The sequence below is a fragment of the Zootoca vivipara genome, chromosome 11, assembly GCF_963506605.1.
Source record: "Zootoca vivipara chromosome 11, rZooViv1.1, whole genome shotgun sequence".
Taxonomy (NCBI): Eukaryota; Metazoa; Chordata; class Lepidosauria; order Squamata; family Lacertidae; genus Zootoca; species Zootoca vivipara.
This window is the reverse complement of record NC_083286.1, coordinates 19866722-19888407: the sequence shown is the minus strand read 5'-3', so window position 1 is coordinate 19888407 and position 21686 is coordinate 19866722. Positions and strand designations below refer to the sequence as shown.

The 21686-nt window shown below is 43.8% G+C and overlaps 1 protein-coding gene across 6 annotated transcripts in view; it reads right to left on the bottom strand.

Annotated features, from left to right (window-relative positions):
- The window catches only part of SEMA6A (semaphorin 6A), a 185311-nt gene that overhangs the window by 17363 nt on the left and 146262 nt on the right, over positions 1–21686 (bottom strand). For 4 of the 6 annotated variants that reach the window (XM_035100287.2, XM_035100288.2, XM_035100289.2 and 1 more), the window contains one exon: positions 15656–15820. The exons of the other annotated variants lie outside the window; for them this stretch is intronic. In XM_035100287.2, the coding sequence (XP_034956178.2) occupies positions 15656–15820 (165 nt within the window). The remainder of the gene's footprint in view (positions 1–15655; positions 15821–21686) is intronic. 6 annotated transcript variants of the gene reach the window in all.

Sequence of the window (21686 nt, the reverse complement as noted above, 5' to 3'; positions counted from 1 at the left end):
CATGGTTGTGTAAGGGCAGGGAGAGTGCAATAAACATATTTTAAAAATACCGTATTTATTGTCCCTCCTACATCACACTAAGCCAAGCAAAATGCGAACGGGTTGAAGTAATTACCCAACCCTTGGATTAAGTATCTCAGGTAGCTAATTAATAGGCATTTGCCCCATGCAGAACATGCTCTGAGGTTCTTGGAAAAGTTCTAATAAGCTGTCAAAAAACCGGCTGAAAGGCAGACCTTGGCTCTTGGAATTAGTCCCCTTCCTTTCAAAAAGTGTGTTTTATAGGAGTTAATGATGAGAGATTGATACAGTCTAGTGGTGGAAAATCAAATACGCAGAACGTGCTACTGAGAGTATTTATTGTGTATTTGGAGACAGATAGCAAACAGGGTTGCCAAGAGGTGAACTTCCTTCTCTGAGGCAGTATTATAATAAAAGACATGCTCTCTTGTTGGATGAATTTATCTCTGAGATAGAATCTGAAGCCTGAAGTAAATCCAGGGAACAGATCTGTTGGGTGGGGGGTAGTGGATGGGGCAGGAATGTAAGGGCATTATTCTTTCCTTCTCTTAAAACAACTCCATGACCTTGAATGATTTCAGTGAACCCAAAAACATTTAATCTGGAAGTGTTACAGAATCTACCTGCTCTTACCTTGCACATCTTCTTGGCCTAAGCATTTATCCTGAGATGTAAGCCTTGTAAATATACAATTTATTTATGGGATCAAAGAACTAATTTGCTCTTTTTTCGCTTCAGTTCACTGTCAAACTAGATGCTAATCCTGAACCCATTTACCTGGGAGTAAGCCCCTCTTGAACTCAGTGGAACTTGCTTCTGAGTAAATATGTAACTACCGGTATTATTATTTTTTAAAAAAATATTTTGATATGGGTTGGAAGTCAATGTGGTAATAATAATACTGTAATAATAAATAATGAAACATATGATTAGCTATGTTAAAGTTAACCTGAGGAATTTAAATTTTCAATAACAGGTGCTGCCCCCACACTATTACTGAAGTATGCACCCTAAGCTTCCACTGGCACCCTTGGACTTCAACCAGATGCATGCTACTAAAGGTAAGTCCCAGGGAACACAGCAGGACTTCTGCATGCCTAGATTCATATGACGAGACTCATATGTACCTCTCTCTTGTGTGTGTGGGTTGATTCCCACTCATATTCACTACAAAATTAAGAATGGGAATATGGCTAATGGGTTTTTAAATAGCAACAAAGAAACAGTATTTTGTGAAACTATGAACTCTCAATGTCACCCAGCATATATTTTGAGCCCTCTTAACTGTCAACAAACTCTGCATTTACATACTGTATTGTCTGTCTTCTGCATATGGCGCATTAGGGTCTCGATCCAACAAGTCCCTTAAACCACCACTATTGTGCTGACATGAAAGGTGGGATACCTGGGGCCCTGCTTGTTGACCCATCCCCCCCCCCAACAGGGTAAGTTGCCTGGGGGAAAGGAAGTCAACTAGGGTTCTTTAATTATGGAAATCCTATTAAGTCATTTCCACTAGTTAATCGTGGACTAATGCAATGACAAGTTGGAAAAAAGATGGGGCCATTGTTTCAAAGCATCCACATATTTAGTTTTAAGATAAAGCATGAGAGTTTTTATTATTATTATTAAGCAGGGTAAAAGCTGTATCCAGGAGTATACAACTCAAAGAGGACTACTAGCATGAAAAATCAATCTTGAGTCTTGCTGAGACTGTGTGCCTAAGGCATCTCTTCCGATGCCCATATTGAAGCAAACACAGAAAAACGCCCTTGAAAATGCCTCTGCAAATTTTGCACTATTGCTCTGAACGGGCATGAATCTTTTATGGAGAAAAACCCTGGATGTTGTCTTGGTAGGAGTGTGCTGTTCTGTGTACGTTTAATCTGTGTTGTGATCTCTTAAATCTCGGGAGACTTTTAAAGGGTTAGTGGCGAAGGATACAATTGCTTTGTGCCATGCTGACAGAGTCTATAGGCCTAGAACAACAATAGAGTAGCAGCTAGAAGATGAAGCCAGAAATTAAATTTCCAGCGTTTTGCTAGCAGATTGCTCAAATGCCTTTCCTGCATCTAGTGTCCGTCAATAACACTGCTGTTGGCTTGCTTAATGAGATGTTTGTGTTTGGCAAATACTTTGAACCATGGCCATCATTGGAACAAAGCCTGATTGGATGGTATATATGAGTTGGAAAAGGGCTAGAGGAACAAAATTTGCCAAGGCTTTTGTTGGTATTGTGCTACTGGATTAGCTAATGACATGGATATGTTTAAGCAATTTTATCCTAGGCATTCCTCCCTCGCCCCACATTTGAAGCTCTTTGAATGGGTCCAAAGAGAAAGTGAACAAAAATGGGCAATAAAATATTGGGAGTTCATTCTATAACCTGGCACTAAAGTATCATGGACTACAGAGGTCTAAATAGGAGATTAATATGTACTTTTGAGTACTTTAGCTAAAGAGTAGCATTTGACACTGTTCACAGTATGAATGTGCGTACACTGAACATCTAGGAGGGGATGATATTGTAGTAAGCCTTGACTTCAACCTACGGACAGGAGACAGGATCAACAGGCATAGAAGAATTGCGTTGGTGGTCCTGACTTCCTCAACCTTAGTTTACCCCACAAAATCCTGGAAGCTGCAGGTTCCTACTCACAGAAACACAGCTCTACCTCTCTTTTAAATCAGAACCAGTGAGGGTGGTGAATGTCCTGTGTGAGTGCCTGGAGGCCGTAGGAGGATGGGTGGCGGTTAACAGATTGAGGTTGAATCCTGACAAGACTGAAGTACTGTTTCTGGGGGACGGGGCGGGTGGGTGTGGGGGACTCCCTGGTCCTGAATGGGATAAGTGTGCCCCTGAGGGACCAGGTGCGCAGCCTGGGAGTCATTTTGGACTCACAGCTGTCCATGGAGACGCAGGTTAATTCTGTGTCCAGGGCAGCTGTCTACCAGCTCCATCTGGTACGCAGGTTGAGACCCTACCTGCCCGCAGACTGTCTCACCAGAGTAGTGCATGCTCTGGTTATCTCCCACTTGGACTACTGCAATGCGCTCTACGTGGGGCTACCCTTGAAGGTGACCCGGAAACTGCAATTAATCCAGAATGCAGCAGCCCTGTTTAGGGAAGTTTTTAATCTGTCACATTTTAATGTATTTTACTGTGTGTTGGAAGCCACCCAGAGTGGGCGGGGTGGGGGGAAACCCAGCCAGATGGGCGGGGTATAAATAATGAATTATTATTATAATATAATGTATAGTGCCCAAAACAAACTGCAGTTCCCAGGATTCTTTGGGGGAAGTTGCGTGCATTTGTGTTGGGTGTGCATTACCGTATGGTATGAATCTGCCCTAAGTGCAAGCATGCAGAGTTTGTTTTCATATGTTGAAATGAATATGCATAGGCTAGAAGCAGAGCCTGTGCTCTGTTGACCCTCTGCATTTTGCCATCTGTAAAGGTCCCTGTCCACATACAGCTTGTGTGATCCTAGGGAGTATACAGAATGCTGTGTGAAGGTGCCTAGGTTGTTGCTGAGGCCTACTGCCACGATCCTGCTTCCCCCCCTATGTGCATTCACCATGAGAAGGGTGCTGTTTGCAGGCCTTAAAATATCTATTATCTGAGGCTGAAACATTATGTTTTAAAGAGTGGCAGGGTTTAGCAATCTTGCTCAGCTCCCTTGCCATGGTCAGCCATGCTCTGGTGAGCGAGACGAGTTAAGGCTTCCTCTCAACACTGCAGCTACAGAGGGGAAAGGATGATCTCCACTGCCTCCCCAGCCCAAACATGGATGCAAACCTATAATCTGCTTTAGTTCTACACTTGCAGAGTGCCAAGCAATTATATTTGGCTTCAAGCTATACAGGGCCGTCTTAAGGTCATCGGGCTCCTTGGTGCACGGATCCCTCGGGCGCCACCCCCCACTCTTAAAAAAAAGAAAACTCTTACCTGGCGTGCCGGGCAGCGGGAGCCTCACGGCGGCCCCCGCACCTCACAGCAGGGCCGCGCTGTGCCGGAGGACGCCTGCCTGTCCGATGCCACCGGATTGAGTGGGGGAGGGGGCGCTGCTGCTCCGCGCGGCCTTCCTCCCTTCTCCCAGCGGAGCGGGGTGCCTGGGCAGGCTGGGCCACAGCGGGTTCCTTCCCGCCAACAGGGTGCTGCGTTTCATTGGTAGAGGTGCTACCATGTGGCGTCACCTCTACCAATGAAACGCAGCACCGGGGTGAGGGATGACCCTGGCGCTGCAGAGCGGAACAGGGTCCTAGTGCCCCTGTTCCACTCACTTCCCTCCCTGCTCTCGCGGCGCGGCTGGTGGAGGGAAAAGGGAGGCCGCCGCGAAGCTCCCCCACTTGCTGGGGCGCCCCTCAGCGCCCCCTGATCGCCCAGGCACCGTGGTGCATTGCGCCACTAGAGTCAATGGGTGAGCCGGGCCTGAAGCTATAGAGGAATGGAGAATCTGTGCTACTCGTTCGACTCCAACTGCCTTCTGCTCCATTCAGCATGGCCAGAGGTCAGGGATTATGGGAGCTGTAGCTCAACAGCATTTGGAGGACCACAGGTTTCTCATCCCTGATGTAGAGTTGGAAGGGACCCTGAGGGTTATCTAGTCCAACCCCCTGTGATGCAGGACAAATAGATCAGACATTACAGGTGACCATCCAACCTCTGCTTAAAAACCTCCAAGGAAGGAGAGTCCACAACCTCTCATGGGGCAACTCTTACTGTCAGAAAGTATTTCCTGATGTTGGTTGGAATTGCCTTTCTCCTAACCTCCGGAGCAGGAGAAAATAAGCTTCCTCCATCTGCAAGCCCTTTAGATATTTGAAGTTGGCTACCCATATCTCCTCTCAGTCTCCTCTTTACCAGCATAAACATATCAAATTCCCTCAATAATTCCTCATAAGGCTTGGTTTCCAGATCAGCATCTTAGGTGTCCTCCTCTGCACGCTTTGCAGCTTGTCAGTGTGACACCCAGAACTGGACACAGTACTCCACGTGTGGTCTGACCAAGGCAAAGTAGAGTGGTACTATTATTTTCCTTGATTGGGACACTCTACTTCTGTTAATGCAGCCTATAATAGCATTAGCTTTTTTCACAGCTGCATCACACTGTTGACTCATGTTGGCTCTGATGAGTGAGAATGCCAAGAACGAGAGCGCAAGGATTAGAATCTACAGCACATTTTGGTTGCGTTGGGGTCAGCCTCAGCCTTGACGTAGGGAGGATAAAAATAATAATCTCCCTATTCTTTAATAACTTGCTATGCATTTTGGAATGAAAAATGGGCTTACATTTTGCAAGACGATGGGGTCCTATTGGTGTTTTCTGAGTCTCTTTCCTAATCCTAAATCTAACGGGAACGATGCCAGTGCAATATCATTACGATGACATTGATTGCTCCACGATGATAGGAAAACCTTAAGCATGAATCACAGACATCAAGTGACTATAGAGACTACACAGCTATTTGGCAAGTGATGACTTACCACAACATGCAAGTGGACATTTGGTAAACTGGTCCCCTGCTTTATCTTGCTGATGCTTTTTTCCTGCTAAGGGGTGAGGAAAACCTTTTATTTCTGCTCCTGAATCAGAAATCTATGATAAAATTCTCCTTACTACTAGGCAGGGCAATGCAGGTGCCCAGCTTACTAAGTGATTACTTGCACAGTTGTCTGGTTAATAATGTGATACAGAGCAGTTGCAGTCTTAATGTTTGTTTGCTAGGATCAGGCTGTAAATATATTTAGTGTAGTCCTCAAGTGGGCAAATGTGCCATCCCCATTTTAATTTTGCGAGAAACAACACAGGATAAAGCATACAGGGTAAGACGGGGTGGAGCCTGTTACTCTTATTTCTGAAGCAATTGCCTGCTCAGTTAAGCAATTCCACTCTTGCCCATCATTGCTAAAAACACAGAATAAAAACTGATAACTTGCAAACAGATTTCAATCTAAGAACTGGTGAAGGAATCCAATTTTGCCCTTAATCAGGTGATGTCTTGAGACTTCAGGTCTCCTACAACAATGCTAAATTCTGACACTGCCTTTAGAATTTACAGAAAATGATGGGTCTTAATTAGGGGGCCACCAGAATTTAGGTTGTCATAAAATTATTACAAGCACTGATTAAGTAGTGCAATCATTGAGGCTAAACACGTTCCATAAAAAGCTAATAAGAAAGATGAATTATTCAAATATCCATAAGAATATTTCCACTTAAGTGTAAACCAGCAGTAACTTAACAGCATAAATATGCTCAGTGATTCTTTCCATGTTGTTACAGCCTTTAAAGGGTTTTAAATATGAACAAACAAATTATTTCCTCCCCCCAGATTTGTACATGTGCCATGGTGTTGCCAGTAGCATAAGCTGGGATGGCTAAACAATTATTCGTTGCTGGGCTGGCTCCATGGGATGAATATTAATTCAGTATGGATACAAGTCACTCAAGGTGAAGCTCTCTTTGATTGAAGTGCTTATGGAACTTTCTGTCCTCGAAATAAATGGAATTTAAACACATGGAACCCAATCACTGAATGCCATGGTTCACATTTGGTGCCACACTGACTAAGAGTCAAACTAGACTTGGTACATGAGATCAACGATTTGTTTTGCCAGCCAGAAGCCACATGAGATGCTTTAAAGACCTACAGAGGTCATGTTGCTCGGGGAGAAACCCTTTAACTGCTTCCTCAGGTGTCCTTTCCTAAATGTAAATTGCCCGTCTGAATAGGCTATCACCTCAATGGATAGTTGGTTGGGAGAGACCAGTATACTTACTGTTCTTCCCCCTTCCAAGCTGATGGCAGCTTTGGGAAGGAAAGGGTTAACTACATCTCCTCGAGAGCCCAATCTACAAAGCAGCTGGTCTGACCCTAAGTCTCACCTTTTTGGACAGGCTTTTAGAGGCTAATGGGTTAAGTCATTTTTTATGATGCTGCTGCAAAGTATATTATGATGTAATTTATGTGGGGTGTTTTTTTTAAAAAAGTTTTTGCTTACAATGTGTTTTGTTTTATGTTCCTTTTTTTTGTAGACCAGCCTGTGACCATTTTAGTAAAGGGTGGAACAGAAATATATTAATAAAAATAAATAAGCAGGTACAAGCTTTTTTGGGGGTGGGGACTTCATATGGGAAGCAAGCAGATTTAGAGGCAAAGCACACACTTGAGAATAGCTTCAAGTTTAGCCTATCTCCAGAGTAATTTGGGAGAGGAAGAGGGTAAATGGCGGCTAAGTAAAGCCCCTGCTCCTTTTATTTCAAACAGCAGACAACCTTGCTCAGGCACTAAAGGCGGCTCAATCGCTCCTGCTTCATATTTCCTGGCCATTTTGCTCAAAGCATTAAGCAGGTCCATTTTTTTAAATGAAAACACTGCCCAGCTGCTGGGACTTGAATCAAACATCTGAAGTGTCAGTCACTGAGGCAAGTATTTGAGCTGTTTTCTAGATGCTCTATGGCCTTTGACAAGTTAGCAGAGTGAAAAAGGAAAGAAAAATGCATGAAACTGACCTGCAAATTTGAGATTCATGCCTGGTTTAGCTAGATGAATCTGTGCACCTAGGTGCTGATATTGCTTTGATAGATCACAAAGGCATATTTCTTTGTTATATAAAGTTACAGCCCTATCTTCGCATGCATTTTCATATCATGAAGCCAGCCCTGGGTTAATGGAATAAATCTGCTTCTGGGAATCAGTTTTGTGTTGTGAATAATCTGCTAACCATGGGGCACGATGGAGATTGTATGGTGGTTAAAACTGCTAAAACAACATTGAATGTTCTGCTACCACACACACACACTCAACATTATGACCCATGTTTACTGCTTTGTACACTTTGAATCTGGATCAGTTCCTATGAAGGAATGAGCTGTGACTCATAGTGTGGCAACACGATAGTCCTTTTTGGCTTTTGATAACTTTCACTCTTCAATTTGCTCTGATACTTAGTGCTGTTCCTCATCATCTCTTAACAAAACTTCTCATGCAGCTATTCTGTGCACACTCTGAAAGGAGACTGCTTCCACCTCATTTTTCATCGGTTTCTCATTATATCCCTTTAATCCCTTTCCTCTCAACTCAGAAACTTTTCATTTTAAAACTATCTTTTAAATCTCCTGTGCAATTTTGAAAAATTCCTTTTATGACATGCATGAATAATATGTATTTTATAAACAAGGATGTTTTCAATAATTTGATTGTTATTCATCAAAGAATATCTTAAGGGGGCATAATCTATAGGGCTTTATACAGGTCAGAAGAAAGATGATGGTGTTTTCTTTTGCTTAGTTTCCCCTGTTTTTTTTGGGGGGGGGTTCTCACATTCTCAAATGGGAGAAGTATTTTTGGGGGGATCTAAATGAGGATACAGAACTTTGGTAATATATTAAAAAATGAGGTTCCTCATGGAAAGCAAAATAAATAAACAAAATTCCTGCATGTATGAAATATTGCAATTACAAAATTTCTTACTTTTTGTCGCAGGCCTCTGCCAGATGTGAGGAAAACAGCGGAAATGGAGACAGACAGGGCTAATTCTGCCATGTTTTGCTATTTGGAAACCCCACCACCCCAAGCGTGAGAAATACACTGCCGTAAAACCAGCTCAACAAAGGAGAGAATCTGCCTTTTTCTTTAATGTCGCGTTTTCAAGGGTTTTGCTTTTGATGTTGGTTGTCAGAATGGTTTACTAAAATGAGTGTGACTCCAGCCATATGTGTCTTAGGCACAGAGCTCCTTCCTGGCCCCCAAAGATGGAACTGATTATGCAGCTGCTACTTGAACTGACACAGCTTTTCAACATCATTTGCCCATTCATCATTTTCACCCAGAGCCTCAGTGGGCCGTAGGGTATTCAGCTGAGAAGGACACTTCCAAGTCCATTTTGGTGGAAATCTAGTGAAGGATTCTTTGCCAGCAGAAGAGTACAACAACTTTTTTTAAAACAACAACAGGTAATATACAGACTTTTCTTTCAGTGTCCTTGAATGTACTTAGTAATACTAATCTACTTAGTAATACTAAAAAGTCAAGCGTTCAAAAATCCAAGAACAGAGAAGCCACTGAAATAATTGGGCTTTTTGGGTGTCTTCTGAGTGCCCATCTAGCAGTCCGTTAACACTGATTAAATTAGGGTTTGAGCAGTAGAAACCCTGTAAGTGATACTGCCTATTTCCTTTACATTTACTTACTGATGGCACCATGGAACCTAGGGTTGATTCAACACAACACCAACGCAGGGTAGAAGTCACAGAAAACGCTGGTGTGGGGGGTGGATTCTACCACAGTGTGAAGTGTCCTTCACGACTGATGGGCAGCAGGGGAAAGGTCCATATGCTCAGGGCAATCTACTTAACAAATTTGGCCTCCTATTTGGTATGCCACTACAGTGGTGCCTCGCTAGACTAATTTAATTCATTCTGACAGTCAATTCGTCCTACGAAAAATCCGTCTTGTGAGGCACCGTTTCCCATAGGAATGCATTAAAAGTTAATTAATGCATTCCTATGGGCTCCGGGGGACTGGCGGCAGTGGCGGCGCTTGGCTCAGGGAAGGCAGGCAGACAGGTGGCAACAGCCCCGGAGCCTTGCCGGGCTGTTGCCGCCTGCCTGCCTTCCCTGAGCCAAGAGAGCAAGGGCCGCTGCTGATGGCAGTCCCCAAGCTGAAGCGCAGCGGCCGCTTGGCTCGGGGAAGGGCGCTTGTTCGGGGAAGGCAGGCAGGCAGGCGGCAACAGTCCCAGAGCCTTGCTGGGCTGTTGCCGCCTGCCTGCCTTCCCCGAGCCAGGCAGGGGGCAAAAAGCCCCCGCACCGCCACGCTTCAGTTCCGGGGGACGGAGCTGAAGCGCGACGGTGCGAAAGCGAAAAGCTCCTTGTTGTCGGCAGTGGGGGTGAGGAACGAACGGAGAGAAAGCTGCCCTTTCTCTCCGTTCATTCCTCTCCCCCCACCGCCGATAGCAAGGACAGATCCCGGGGTTCGGAGAAGCGCTTGTGCAGCGCTTCTCTGAACCCTGGGATCTGTTGGTGGTGGTGGGAGATGAACGAAGGAAGAGAAAGGGCAGCTTTCTCTTCCTTCGTTCCTCCCCCCCCCACCTGACAGAGCCAGCATCTGACGGGGGTTCGGAAGCCCCGTCAAATGCCGCTCTGTCGGACGAGGCGGTGGGGGAAAAGCAGAGGAACAGATCGTTTCTCCGCTTCTCCCCCCTTCTTCCCGCACTAGTTCCCCTTTGTGTTCCACTGGTCTCTGCCGGTTGCCGCAAGCAGTGAGGGGCAACCGGCAGAGACCAGCGGAACACAAAGGGGAACCAGCTGCAGCGCGGAAAGAAGGCAAAGGAAGATCAGCTGACAGGCACTGACAGCTCATCTTCCTTTGCTGCCTTCCCACGCTACAGCTGGTTCCCCTTTCGCTAGAGGAATACCCTGTAGGTTTTGTGATCGCAGGTTTTTATGGCCACGCTTCACAAGACGAAGCGGCGGCCATAGTAAACCTCATCGTCTTGCGAGGCAACCTCCGATCGCAAAACCCATTCTTCTAGTGAGGCACCACTGTACAAAGGAGCACTTTTAAGGCCTCCCTGTGAGGAATATAACATCTGAATTAATCATTCACTGCAGATTTTTTTATTTTCCAGCAATATAGCTTCACTGAAACAGAGTTAGATGGTGAGTTGCAACACCCCCTCTATTTTTTTGAGATGCAAATAACCCAGGTTTTTCTAATGAGCAGTGTATGCTGAAATAAATGTGGTTTCTAGTTGCTTTTGATGTTAGCTTTGTCAATAGTATTAAAACAAACTGTACGTCACTGACTAATCTTTTTCAATCAGTAGCTTTCTAAATTTGATGCAGGCTCTGTAATATTTATGGTTGTTTGTATATTTATAACTGACTTCTCAGCTCTCTGGGGCCCTCAAGGCAGCTCACAGTGTAATTGTGGCCATAAACAGAGAATCATCTCCCCCATTTGGCTGTGTGCTCCTTTTCACAAATCACTGCTCAGCCATGAACTTGCTCCTGTGAACATTTTTCGCTTGATGGGAGTTGGAATCCTGCGATCGCGTGAGTCTGAGGCTCCCAACATCATACTGCTCAAGAGGGTAAACAACTCGCATAAATAGCAGTTTGTGGAAATGAGTTGGCAGAGCTGAACGTGGGAACTGACTCGGAGTGCATCACTTATTCTAAAGCACTGTTATTCTCTTGTTTTCTAAGGAATTGCAAGTTGAGGACTGATTAACCGCTGCATTTTCAAGAGAAACAAGGCTGCCTAGGATCACTTTACCAGAGAGAGGTTTTCCTTAACTGATTACTGTGAGCAAAGGAAAGTGTCACACATACCGCTAAAAAAAGCAACTCACGAGTTAAATGGAACAAACCATTCTGACCCCACTTTTGAATGACATGAACAATGCAACAACTTTAGCAAAAACAATGAAGTGAAAGCCACATCTGTGTTTAGTTTTCAACACTTTAACTTAAAAAGGGATAGCATGAGAGGTTCTAGACAGCTAATGACAGAGTTAAAACAGAACAGTTGTTTTGACAAAATGAATCTGAGACTTGAAATTTATTGGGAATTTCTAAGGAAGAAAAGAGGCAGAAAAGAAGGGTGGGGGCAATGAAGGAGGCAAGGACCTATTATTGCTAGAGAAAATTACTCCACTCTCTTTGTTTATATTCTTTTGGTTAGTAGGAGATCTCTAAACACAGCACTCTAGTACTATTTTATAGTAAAGAGGGTATAGCCTTGGAACATTCCACAGAAAGGATTTTCTATCATGGGAGAGGGCAGGGGAGAGACTATGTACAATGGTAGCAGAAGGGAAGGTTAGATTGCAATGTGAGAAATACCGGTTTTTGTAAAAAGGTGAGAAACACACAGAATTAAATTAACACTGCAAACACAGCAAGCAAGGAAAGAAAAGAGAAACATACTCCGGAAAGGTATTTGTGCAGGGAGGCAAAAAAAGAGGGAGCAAAAAATAAAAAGCTGCAACATTTTGCCAAGCAAAGGTGGAGAAGGACTGTTGGTTGTTGTCAAATTCCCTTCCCTCATCCCAAATGGAATATATTTTTCAATGGCCAAAATGCATAATAAGGCCAGAAGGAAGGCAATGCACACAGGCACTGCAATCCACATTTTGATCTTGGCAGGGATTGTGAGGTTTCTCCAAACAGCAGTTCCGGAGTATATTTAGCTACCAAAGCTGCGGTGCACACAAATGTCACATTCCCATGAGTCAACCCATTTAATTATCCCCCCTCCCCATTTCTTGCATCTCTTCTTGAGATGATTCCCTCAAGATGTTTGCGCTGAATTAAAAGCGGAACATATGGATGTGACATCATCAAGGCGTTAGTGGCATTGAAAACAAAGCAGCAAAAGTGGCTTAAGAATTAGTACAATTAAAAAGGCAAGTCCGGTTTTTGGGTAGGAGGGAAAGAGAGAGAGAGAGAGAGAGAGCAAAAGTACCTTCCACGGGTACAACAGAACCGCCAAAAAACCCAAACAAACTGAGAAAGCACGTTGTGAAATAAAAATATAAGGCAGGAAAAAAAACTTTTGTGAAGGAAAATAAATCCACAACCAAAGTGAACATAGGAAAGATTAAGCATAATGCTCTCTTTCAAAAAAAAAATTGCGTAACAACTCTTTCCTTTGCCCTCATATAATAATAATTTGGAATATCAGTAGTTGTTTTTTTATGTGCCAGCTTGGCTTGAAGGGGGCAAGGGAAGGAGAGACAGCACACAGATATGTGATAATGGTAAACAACCATGCAGTCACCTCTGCCACCATTGTTTTTTTCACCCTCTTTAATGTGTATAGACTGCTTCCAGCTTTGATCGTATTCCTAATTAGGCCCCAAAGAATCCATATTTAAAATACGCAAGTCAAGTGCTAATAAAGTCTCTCTGGTAACCTCATCGTTAGGAGAATTCAAGTGAAAACAATCATAGCCCATCAGCTTTACGCTGGGGGCTGTCTTGAAATTTGGAAGGAGATTGCAATACGACTTAAGTAGGCCTGCTTGCCCATTCAGTCAACTGCTGTGCAGTCTCAAAAACCACAAAGAACAAGTGCACTCTACCCATTCCGAAAGATCTTTTTTAAAACGAGATTTATCAGCTGCTTGAAAAATATGTATATATTATCCCACCTTTTAACCCAATGCCCATAAATAAATAAATAGCCACCCGACTGAAATCTGCGCCACTCCTGTTTTCCATTCTCTAGGAACAACCAGGATTGACTAATGTAATGTGTTGTATGTGGAGCTGTCTTTGAATACTTTCAGAAACTGAAGTACCCAAAGGGGTGGGGGAGCCACCAGGAACTTGACAGAGAGTAGTTGGTGGAACATACCTCACCAGTTCTGAAAAGCATTTCACTTGCTTCTAGTCTATTTATGAGCACAATTCAAAGTGCTTGTATAAAACTCCATATAGCTTGGGAACAGAGGAACATCTCTTTCATTACAAACATGCCTGTGTATTGAGGTAATCTTCAAAGACACTCCTTTCAGGTGCCTCCAACATCTGAGATAATGTGGCTGGTGACATCCCATTGCATAGTGGGACCTCAGGGAAGCTTGCCTGACATTAACATTCAGCATCAGGCAAATACAATTTTATTATTTTAGTCCTTTTACAGGTTTTTTAAAAAAGAAATTCTGTTTTGTATGCCTCCCTGGAAGATGTGCTGAAGAGTGGTGTACATACCGTATATTCTGGCGTATAAGAAGACCCCCAACTTTTCCAGTTAAAATACACAGTTTGGGATATACTCGCCGTATAAGAAATACGACCTGGCGTATAAGACGACCCCCGACTTTGAGAAGATTTTCCTGGGTTAAAAAGTAGTCTTATACGCAGGAATATACATATGCTGTTCTTGAGATGCTGAAGGAACTACATACCTAACAATTTACACTTGGATAAACCAAAGTGTCCATTAGAGTAACTGACCTGAACTAAAAGGGCTTCAAGAATGAACAATGGAGCCTTTCATTAACCAATTAACTTTTTCCTCACTGCTTGAAATTAGCAACAACCTGTACACACTTACCTAGGAGTAAGCCCCATTGATCTCCATGGTGCTTATGTCTGAGTAGACGTCACTGTTTGTTGATAATCCAATGGACATACAGTGCAATGTCTACTCAGATATCAATGTCTGGTACCAGACGTGTCTACTCTGAACCAAGCCTCATTTAGGTCAATGGAACTCAGGCTTCCAGGTAAGTAGGACAGAACCGCACCCCCAACTGCAGAAAAACTTACAGCCTTAATTTAAACTGGTGGAAAATTTGACCCAAAGTGCTCTTTCCTCGTTGAAAAGCTGTCATCTGAGCATTACAGCTGCGCAACCCTATTCTTTGCCCGTGGGATTCCTATTGAAATTATGGGAAGCTGCATGACATCAGCGTTGTAGTGGATTCTGTCCTAAAGTCTACCTTAAAGAAAGAATTTCCCCCCAGCTGAGAAGATTAAAGAACCTTGTTGCTTAATTCATTTAAGCTGTGAGCTCAAGCCACTTCAACCAGAGTAGTGTAGGGAACTCTCACTGAAATGAAAGGTACTGAGTGTAGCAAAAGTACAGACAGAACAGATGAAGCTGAAGCTCCCTGTTGAGAAGCATTAGAAAAGCTGGACCGGACGGCTTTCAAGATTTGAGCACCTGTGATTGCGATCACACTGCATGCGAAAATAGCCAATCTAAGGATGGATATCATAGGAAGTGCCTATTCGCCCCTGTTTTGAAGACGTGCCCTTTCAATTATGGGGAGCTATAAATTGGAATTGTGGACACACCCTCTCACTCTAAAGTTTAATTAGAAAATGAAATAAACACTGCAGCCTTGTGAGTAGCTGCCTGAGAGAGGGTGCAGTGGCGGGTGGGACTTCTAGCGAAGAACTTAGAAACCTGGCACTTGTCCCATTGTAAAGTTGCACTTGGAAAACAACAACTAATATTTGAGCTACCAAACAGCAAAATGTTGACAATATGGGTACCTTTTTAATGATAAGAGAAAAGAAAGGGGCGGGGACAATTACAATGGCAGCAACCGTTTCTGCCACAGCAGTTTGTGGCTCAATATATGCCCTGTTTCTTCAAGCCTTATCGACATGAATGGGAACACTGCAGGCTGTTATTAATGTCAACTGGGCTTGTACAGGGGAACTTCCAGGTGGAATGTGTCCTTTATTTCAAGGGATTTTCAGTAACACTACTAAGTGGCTTGAACATGCAGCTTACATGAATTAAACATCAAAAGTTCTTCCATAAAATCTGTTGGAAGTGCAGAATGGTGAATAATGTAAAGCCGAGGGTCATCTCCTATTACCATCATCTCATCTAGCTTAAAACTCCCCAGTCTTGTTCTCAAGCACACCCAAAGTTTAAACGCTGACATTTGTTCTGTATGGTTTTCTTGAGTCACTGGGCAGCCGAAACCCAATTTTAAAATTTTATTATTTTGCTTTCTGCCTTTGTGTGTGTGTGTGTGATAAGCTTTTAATTACAGGGCCAGAGTTTTTATTGCAAGTTGCTGCACTCCAGCTGGAAGCATTTACACTGCAGCCGCTCCCCTCCCTCGCCACCACAGGAAGAATGATTTCCAAGGCCTTACCCTTCTTGTCCTGGTGATTATGGGATGAGACGGCCACATAGGGGTTTGTGTTTTCAGACGAGCCAACTGGATCCTTCCAATCGAGCATGCGGCCCCTAGCGTCATAGCCCTGTTGGGCTGGAGAGTCTGAAGTGGTAGTGCTGGGAACAAGGGAACTGGAGTGTCCTGTTTGCATCATAAAGACAGTTAGGGAAAGGGAGAAGCAGCAGCCTGGCATCAAGCAATATTTCCAAAGGCATTTTCTTGAAGGATGTGCATTACTTGAACCTTCAGCGTCAATGAAAGAACACACACCTTTTTGAGTCCACAGATCCTTTAACCAACTACATTCTTTCTGTGGCACCCCTGTGGGGCTCAGGCAGGGCCATCTTAAGCATATCCGGTGCCGTGGTGCAAAGCTCCCCCCCCCAATTTCACAGAGTTGTCCACCTTTTTTTAGGGAGGACGGCACTGCCGGTGGGGCTGGAGTGGCTGGAGGGTGGCTCCTCTGGCGGGGAAGAATTGGGAGGCTGGACGCGACACCTCCCGGCTCAGCTGGCCGCTTCCTGCCACGGTGGCTGCACAGCGCTGCTTCAACGAAGCATGGCAGAGGCGGGCGAGGGCGGTGAGCTGATGCCAGGAGGCGCCGAGTCCAGCCTCCGCCTTTTCCCTGGCGCCCTCCAGAACTTGGCGCCCTGTGTCACTAGCCTCTATGGGTGAGATGCCCCTGGGCTCAGGAGCCCAGTTATATCACCCCTTGCCTGCAGAGCTGGCGGCCTCTCACCCTTTTTCAAACACCCTCCCTTGTGAGTGTCCCCCTCAGCCTCCTCTCCTCTCCCCTCTTCCTTGGGAGCCCCCTGAGCAGCTGCCGCAGCAACCCCTGATCTCTGAGTCGCCTCAGCTCATGGCAACCAGCACCCCTGGCCAGCCCCAGAGGCACCATTCGTCTGGGGAGTTTGTAGCCAGGGCTGCTGCAACAAAAAAGCTGTGCAAGCCTTTGGGATACAGAGATGCGAGAGGGCATCAGGGGAGGGAGGGAAGGAAAGAGGGACAGAGGCCAGTGTTGCCCGCAACACCCCTGACCATCATTCAAGGCACTCCAAGGTGCCCCGGCACACTGGTTGAAAACCACTGACACACACTATTAAAAGTTAAAGAGTTGCACATGTATTTTCAGCAAGGTATGAGTCAAGACCTGAGAAGAGTGACAGGATTATCTACAGCAGCCTTTGCCAACCTGGTTTCCTCCAGCTGGCGCTGATGGGAAACATAGTCCATAATATGTGGAGGGCACCAGGATGGCAAAAGCTAATCATTGAGCAAGGAGGATTAGCTGGAATTTGCTGCCAAGGTTAAGAGATATTTGTGATTTGTGTGTGTCTCCTGCAGGTTTCCATGATGGAACTTTATGAAAAGCAAAGCACCGGTTATGGTGGTTGGATAATATGAAGGGGGAAAAACAGAGATGGAAAAAAATAATCAAATGCAAGAGCAGAAAAAGATGAAGACAATCTATCTCTTACTGTCTTCCTCCACTGATTTAGGCAGATAAAACCCATTCAGCAACCCTTTCTAGAACGTGAGTTCTAGTGTTGCAAAGGAAGCTTCCTTGTATCAGGCCATACAGTAGTACCGGTATTTTGTTCACTTAGCCCAGTGTGCTTCACTCTAACAGCAGCTCTCCAAGGACTCAGAAAGAGAATGGGAGGTATTTTTATTTATTTATTTGCTCTCTGTTGCCAAACAGTCTCACTGCAAAAACAAATGAAATGTGGAGTAAGATTGCTCCAAAAGATCTTGGAAAATCTGTGATGGGATATTGCAGATTCCAGCGATTTGCTATGGGCCTGGTTGTCACCAAGCCATAACTAGACAATACTCCTCCTGGAATTTTGGGATTAAGTCTCCTCTCGTGACCACTCATACTAGAAAGTAAATAGATGCATTTGTACCCATTAAATCTTCCTCCAGGCTTTCAGAGGTTCCCTTCTATTTAGAGTAAACGGCAGCAGCCAGTCTGAGACCTTACACTGGCATGTACAAAAGAGCAGGTTCCTAATTTTCCAGGAGGCTGGAACAGGGAACTCAAAAGGGCATGTAATTGAAAAAAAAAAGATCATCCTAGCCATCAAAGCTACATGGAATTCCAGAAGCACACATGGGCCCTGGACTACAACCTGGCAGGAAACTGCTTGTTTGGGGATCATAAGCCTTTGTACAGGAAAGGCAGAATTCCCATCCACAAGGAATTCCCATCCTATGCTAAGGGATGATCAGGAAGTGGTAGAATAGCCAGGAGCATCACAGGCTCAAAAAATCTGATGGGGAAGGCTATATACCAGAGGTCAGCAACCTTTTTCAGCCGTGGGCCAGACTATATTTTGAAAAAAAAATGAACGAATTCCTAAGCCCCACAAATAACCCAGAGATTCATTTTAAATAAAAGCACACATTCTACTCATGTAAAAAAAAAACCAGGCAGGCCCCACAAATAACCCAGAGATCCATTTTAAATAAAAGGACACATTCTACTCATGTAAAAATCACGCTGATTCCCAGACCGTCCGCGGGCCGGATTGAGAAGGCGATTGGCCCGCATCTGGCCCACGGGCCTTAGGTTGCCTACCCCTGCTATATACTGTGTGGGGAGAAGAAAAGGAACAAGGAGAGTCAGCAGGGGAAAGAGGGGACTTGGAGGATGTGTTTGCCTTGAGTTGGGACTACTCAATGGAGCAGCATGAGAGAGGGGGGAGTTGTTCTTCTCAGCCACATGAAAGTTGCAAGGTGGCTTAGGAACTCATGCCACCCCTTATATACCTATTATGCTCTCCTACTTGTAACTAGTTTGTAGGAAAGCAGGTCAGATTCACAGTGTTTACTGTGGCTGGAGCTATCAGTTGTAACTGCTAATCATTAACATGATTAATTTATAGGAATGTACCCCAGGCTGGAGAATTGCACTGACATGGGCACTACACCATTCTTTATCTATCACGACAGGGGGGGGGTGCAGTTCCACTAGCGCCCATTAATAATGAAAACTTAGGAGTTGCCTTAAGGATTTCCAAAAGAATTCTTTAAAATTTATATTATTTGAAAATAATAATTCCTTTAATTGGAGCGGGGTGGAGGAGGGGAAAAAACCCCACCCATTTATTTTCTTGGCATTTGGGAATATAGCAGGGTGCCTAAACGTGTCTACAGAGAAGGGAAATCTCTGGAGATCTTGATATCAGCATTTTTCATACACTGGTTGCTTTGAATGTAGATAAAATCGGTGGAAACATTTGGCTTCTGTAATTGGGACTGCTGCAAAAAATAAAATAAAATACTGTACTCCCTAGCAACATGGTCATCCATAAGCAGTAACCCCCCCCCCCCGAAAAAAAAACCCTGAGGCAGTGCAAAATAAAAAAAATCCTTCAGTAGCACCTTAAAGACCAACAAAGTTTTTATTTTGGTATGAGCTTTCGTGTGCATGCACACTTCATCATACATCTGTGACTTAGTTGGTCTTTAAGGTGCTACTGAAGGCATTTTTTAATTTTGTTTCGACTCATACCAACACGGCTACCTACCTGTAACTGAGGCAGTGAATAGCCATGGAAATTTATATCCAGAGTTTTTCATGCTCATTCCCTGCAATTAGAGCACTACTGATATATCTCCTCCCCTGGGCAGCCCAACCTTCAGTTTACTTTTGTACATCACAAAAACTTGTTCAACTTGACCAGGAATGCAGTTCTCAGCACAATAAAGCAATTAGTTGTATCTAAAGGTATCGGGAGTAGAAGGCACCATTGCCAAATACCAGTTGCATTTCATGCTTTGATTTAATACGCATTTTCCACCCACATCCCAGTACAGATACTTTCCCGTTTAGATGTGTTCAAAGGGGCCATTTTATGGTTAAGCTGTACGTATGGTTAAGGAAAACCTTTTCTTAATACGGTAATCTAGGGAAAATATTTGCCCAGGGGACACATTCTCTGCAATAAGTGTTCCCAAACCATATGCTTCAACTATGTGGAGAACTCATTGATAATGGAAAGCTGTAACTATGTAAAAAAAATATATTAATGAGTACCAGATGGTAGTAGGGCAAGAAAGTGTTTCACTGAAATGTCAAAAATCAGCCTATTCACTCCGTTACTAATATGTTAGTCTACTGCACACTGAGAAATGATTTGCTACATGTAATCAAGATAAATTCTCTTTCATCTCAGTCTGAGAGATGAGTGAACAAATGCCAAGAAACCTGAGCATACAATTCTTTCCCGCCAGGTCTTGAAATTTCTAACTGGTTACACTTTGTACTTGCTAGCTGGGCCACTAAACTACCTCTTTTGCCAATACTTACCCCCTTGGAGCTCTAGCCTAGCCCAAAGTTGTGCCACATTCATTGCTTATCTGCATTCTGATACAGGATGTGAAGAACTGCCTTTTGCTAAGCCAGTTCAAGGATCCATTGAGATAACTGCCGACAAGGCAGAGAGTTTGGTTTTCGAAGGATCTCAGATTGTCCTTGGTATTTCCTAGGACAGTTCTGTGAATTCTTACTTGGTCCCGTATATAAAAAAGTATACCTTACTAAACTGTGCTTCCCTATCTTTCAGAATGTGTTGCCATTCTTTTAGATAGCAGAATGGCTAAACGCAAAACTGTAAATTGAAGGCAATGGGCATAGCGTGGAGTCCTTAGTATTCTTTTTTTAAAACAAAACACCCACCTGTGTAATATCTAGACTAGACTACAGGAAAACCAGATATATACAATCAAATATAGAAGATGCCTTCTGTTTGATTTCTTAGAAAGAAAAAAATATTCTGCAAAAATAGTTTTTTACTATGTTTTGAAAGTTTACTACAGTGCGCTTGAATCACCACCAATATAGCATTATTTTTCAAACCAGTTTTTTCAGCTTCAATTTTAAAACTGTAGTTCTTTCAGGTTTTAAAATTGAGCCTGATTTTAAAAATATGCATCGTGCCAAGATACCACATTCATGATTTGTAAAACTTTTGTCATTGTAGTAACAGTATACAAAGAAGAAATTGGATGCAACTAGAAGACTTCACGGAAAGGATCTTGAAAACGTCAAGACAGGTTATCAATGGGCAGTAGCATTTGTTCTAAGAGACGGCAGATATTAAAATGCTCTACACACTCTTCAGTTATGTGACTAGAACAACCTAGTAAGACAATGAATGGGGAAAGTTAAACCAACACCACAAAGGGAGACAGGATGTGGCTGCAGCAAAATGAGGGCCTCATTCACTAAGACTGATTCATATGAGAGTAAAATTTTACAGGAAGAAAGCCTGTTTTGTTCTCCCCTTTCCCTGTGCAATGTGTATTTGACTTTTTGGCAGAACAGGTGCTTGACATGGTTGGTATGATTATTTTGGATATGGGAAACAATTGTGCATGAAAAGGTCAGATGCTTAAAAGTCTTTTCAATTTTATCACCTGCTATGTAAATTATTGCAGGAGTTTATCTGTCACGGCAGATAGGAGAGGAAAAACAACAACAACCCAGAGACTGAACTGGCAAGAAAAAATAAGAAGCAGCAGCAGCAAGGAAGTGAAGAAAACCATTCATTTTCTTGGCAATTGGGAGCCTATTAGGCATCTTCCTCTGTCACCCACAGAGATATTCTACTGTGCCAGACCCACTGATGAAACAAGCACATCTACTGCTTTGCCATTTTGCTGTAGGCAGACCAGAACGCCCCTACGTTTTCTTACTATTGACTACAATGGGAAGAAATTAACTACGTCGGCCCTGTGGGAGTGCCGGGGAAGCAAGGGAGCTCCGGATAAGGCCTATCCATGCTCCATTTCCCCCTGATTCAGCGGCAAGACATTGCCAGTGGAACATCTATTCCACCAGAGCTTTATTTGGGCGGGGTGTTTTCTAGCAGCATTGCATATCATCACATACTGCTGCGGGAGATTCGCTTCCAGCAATTCTGTGCTAGCTCTTTGGAGTAGAGGGGCACACACTGCCTCCAAAATGGTTTTTAAATGGTGCAGGCCCGTGGGATGGGGT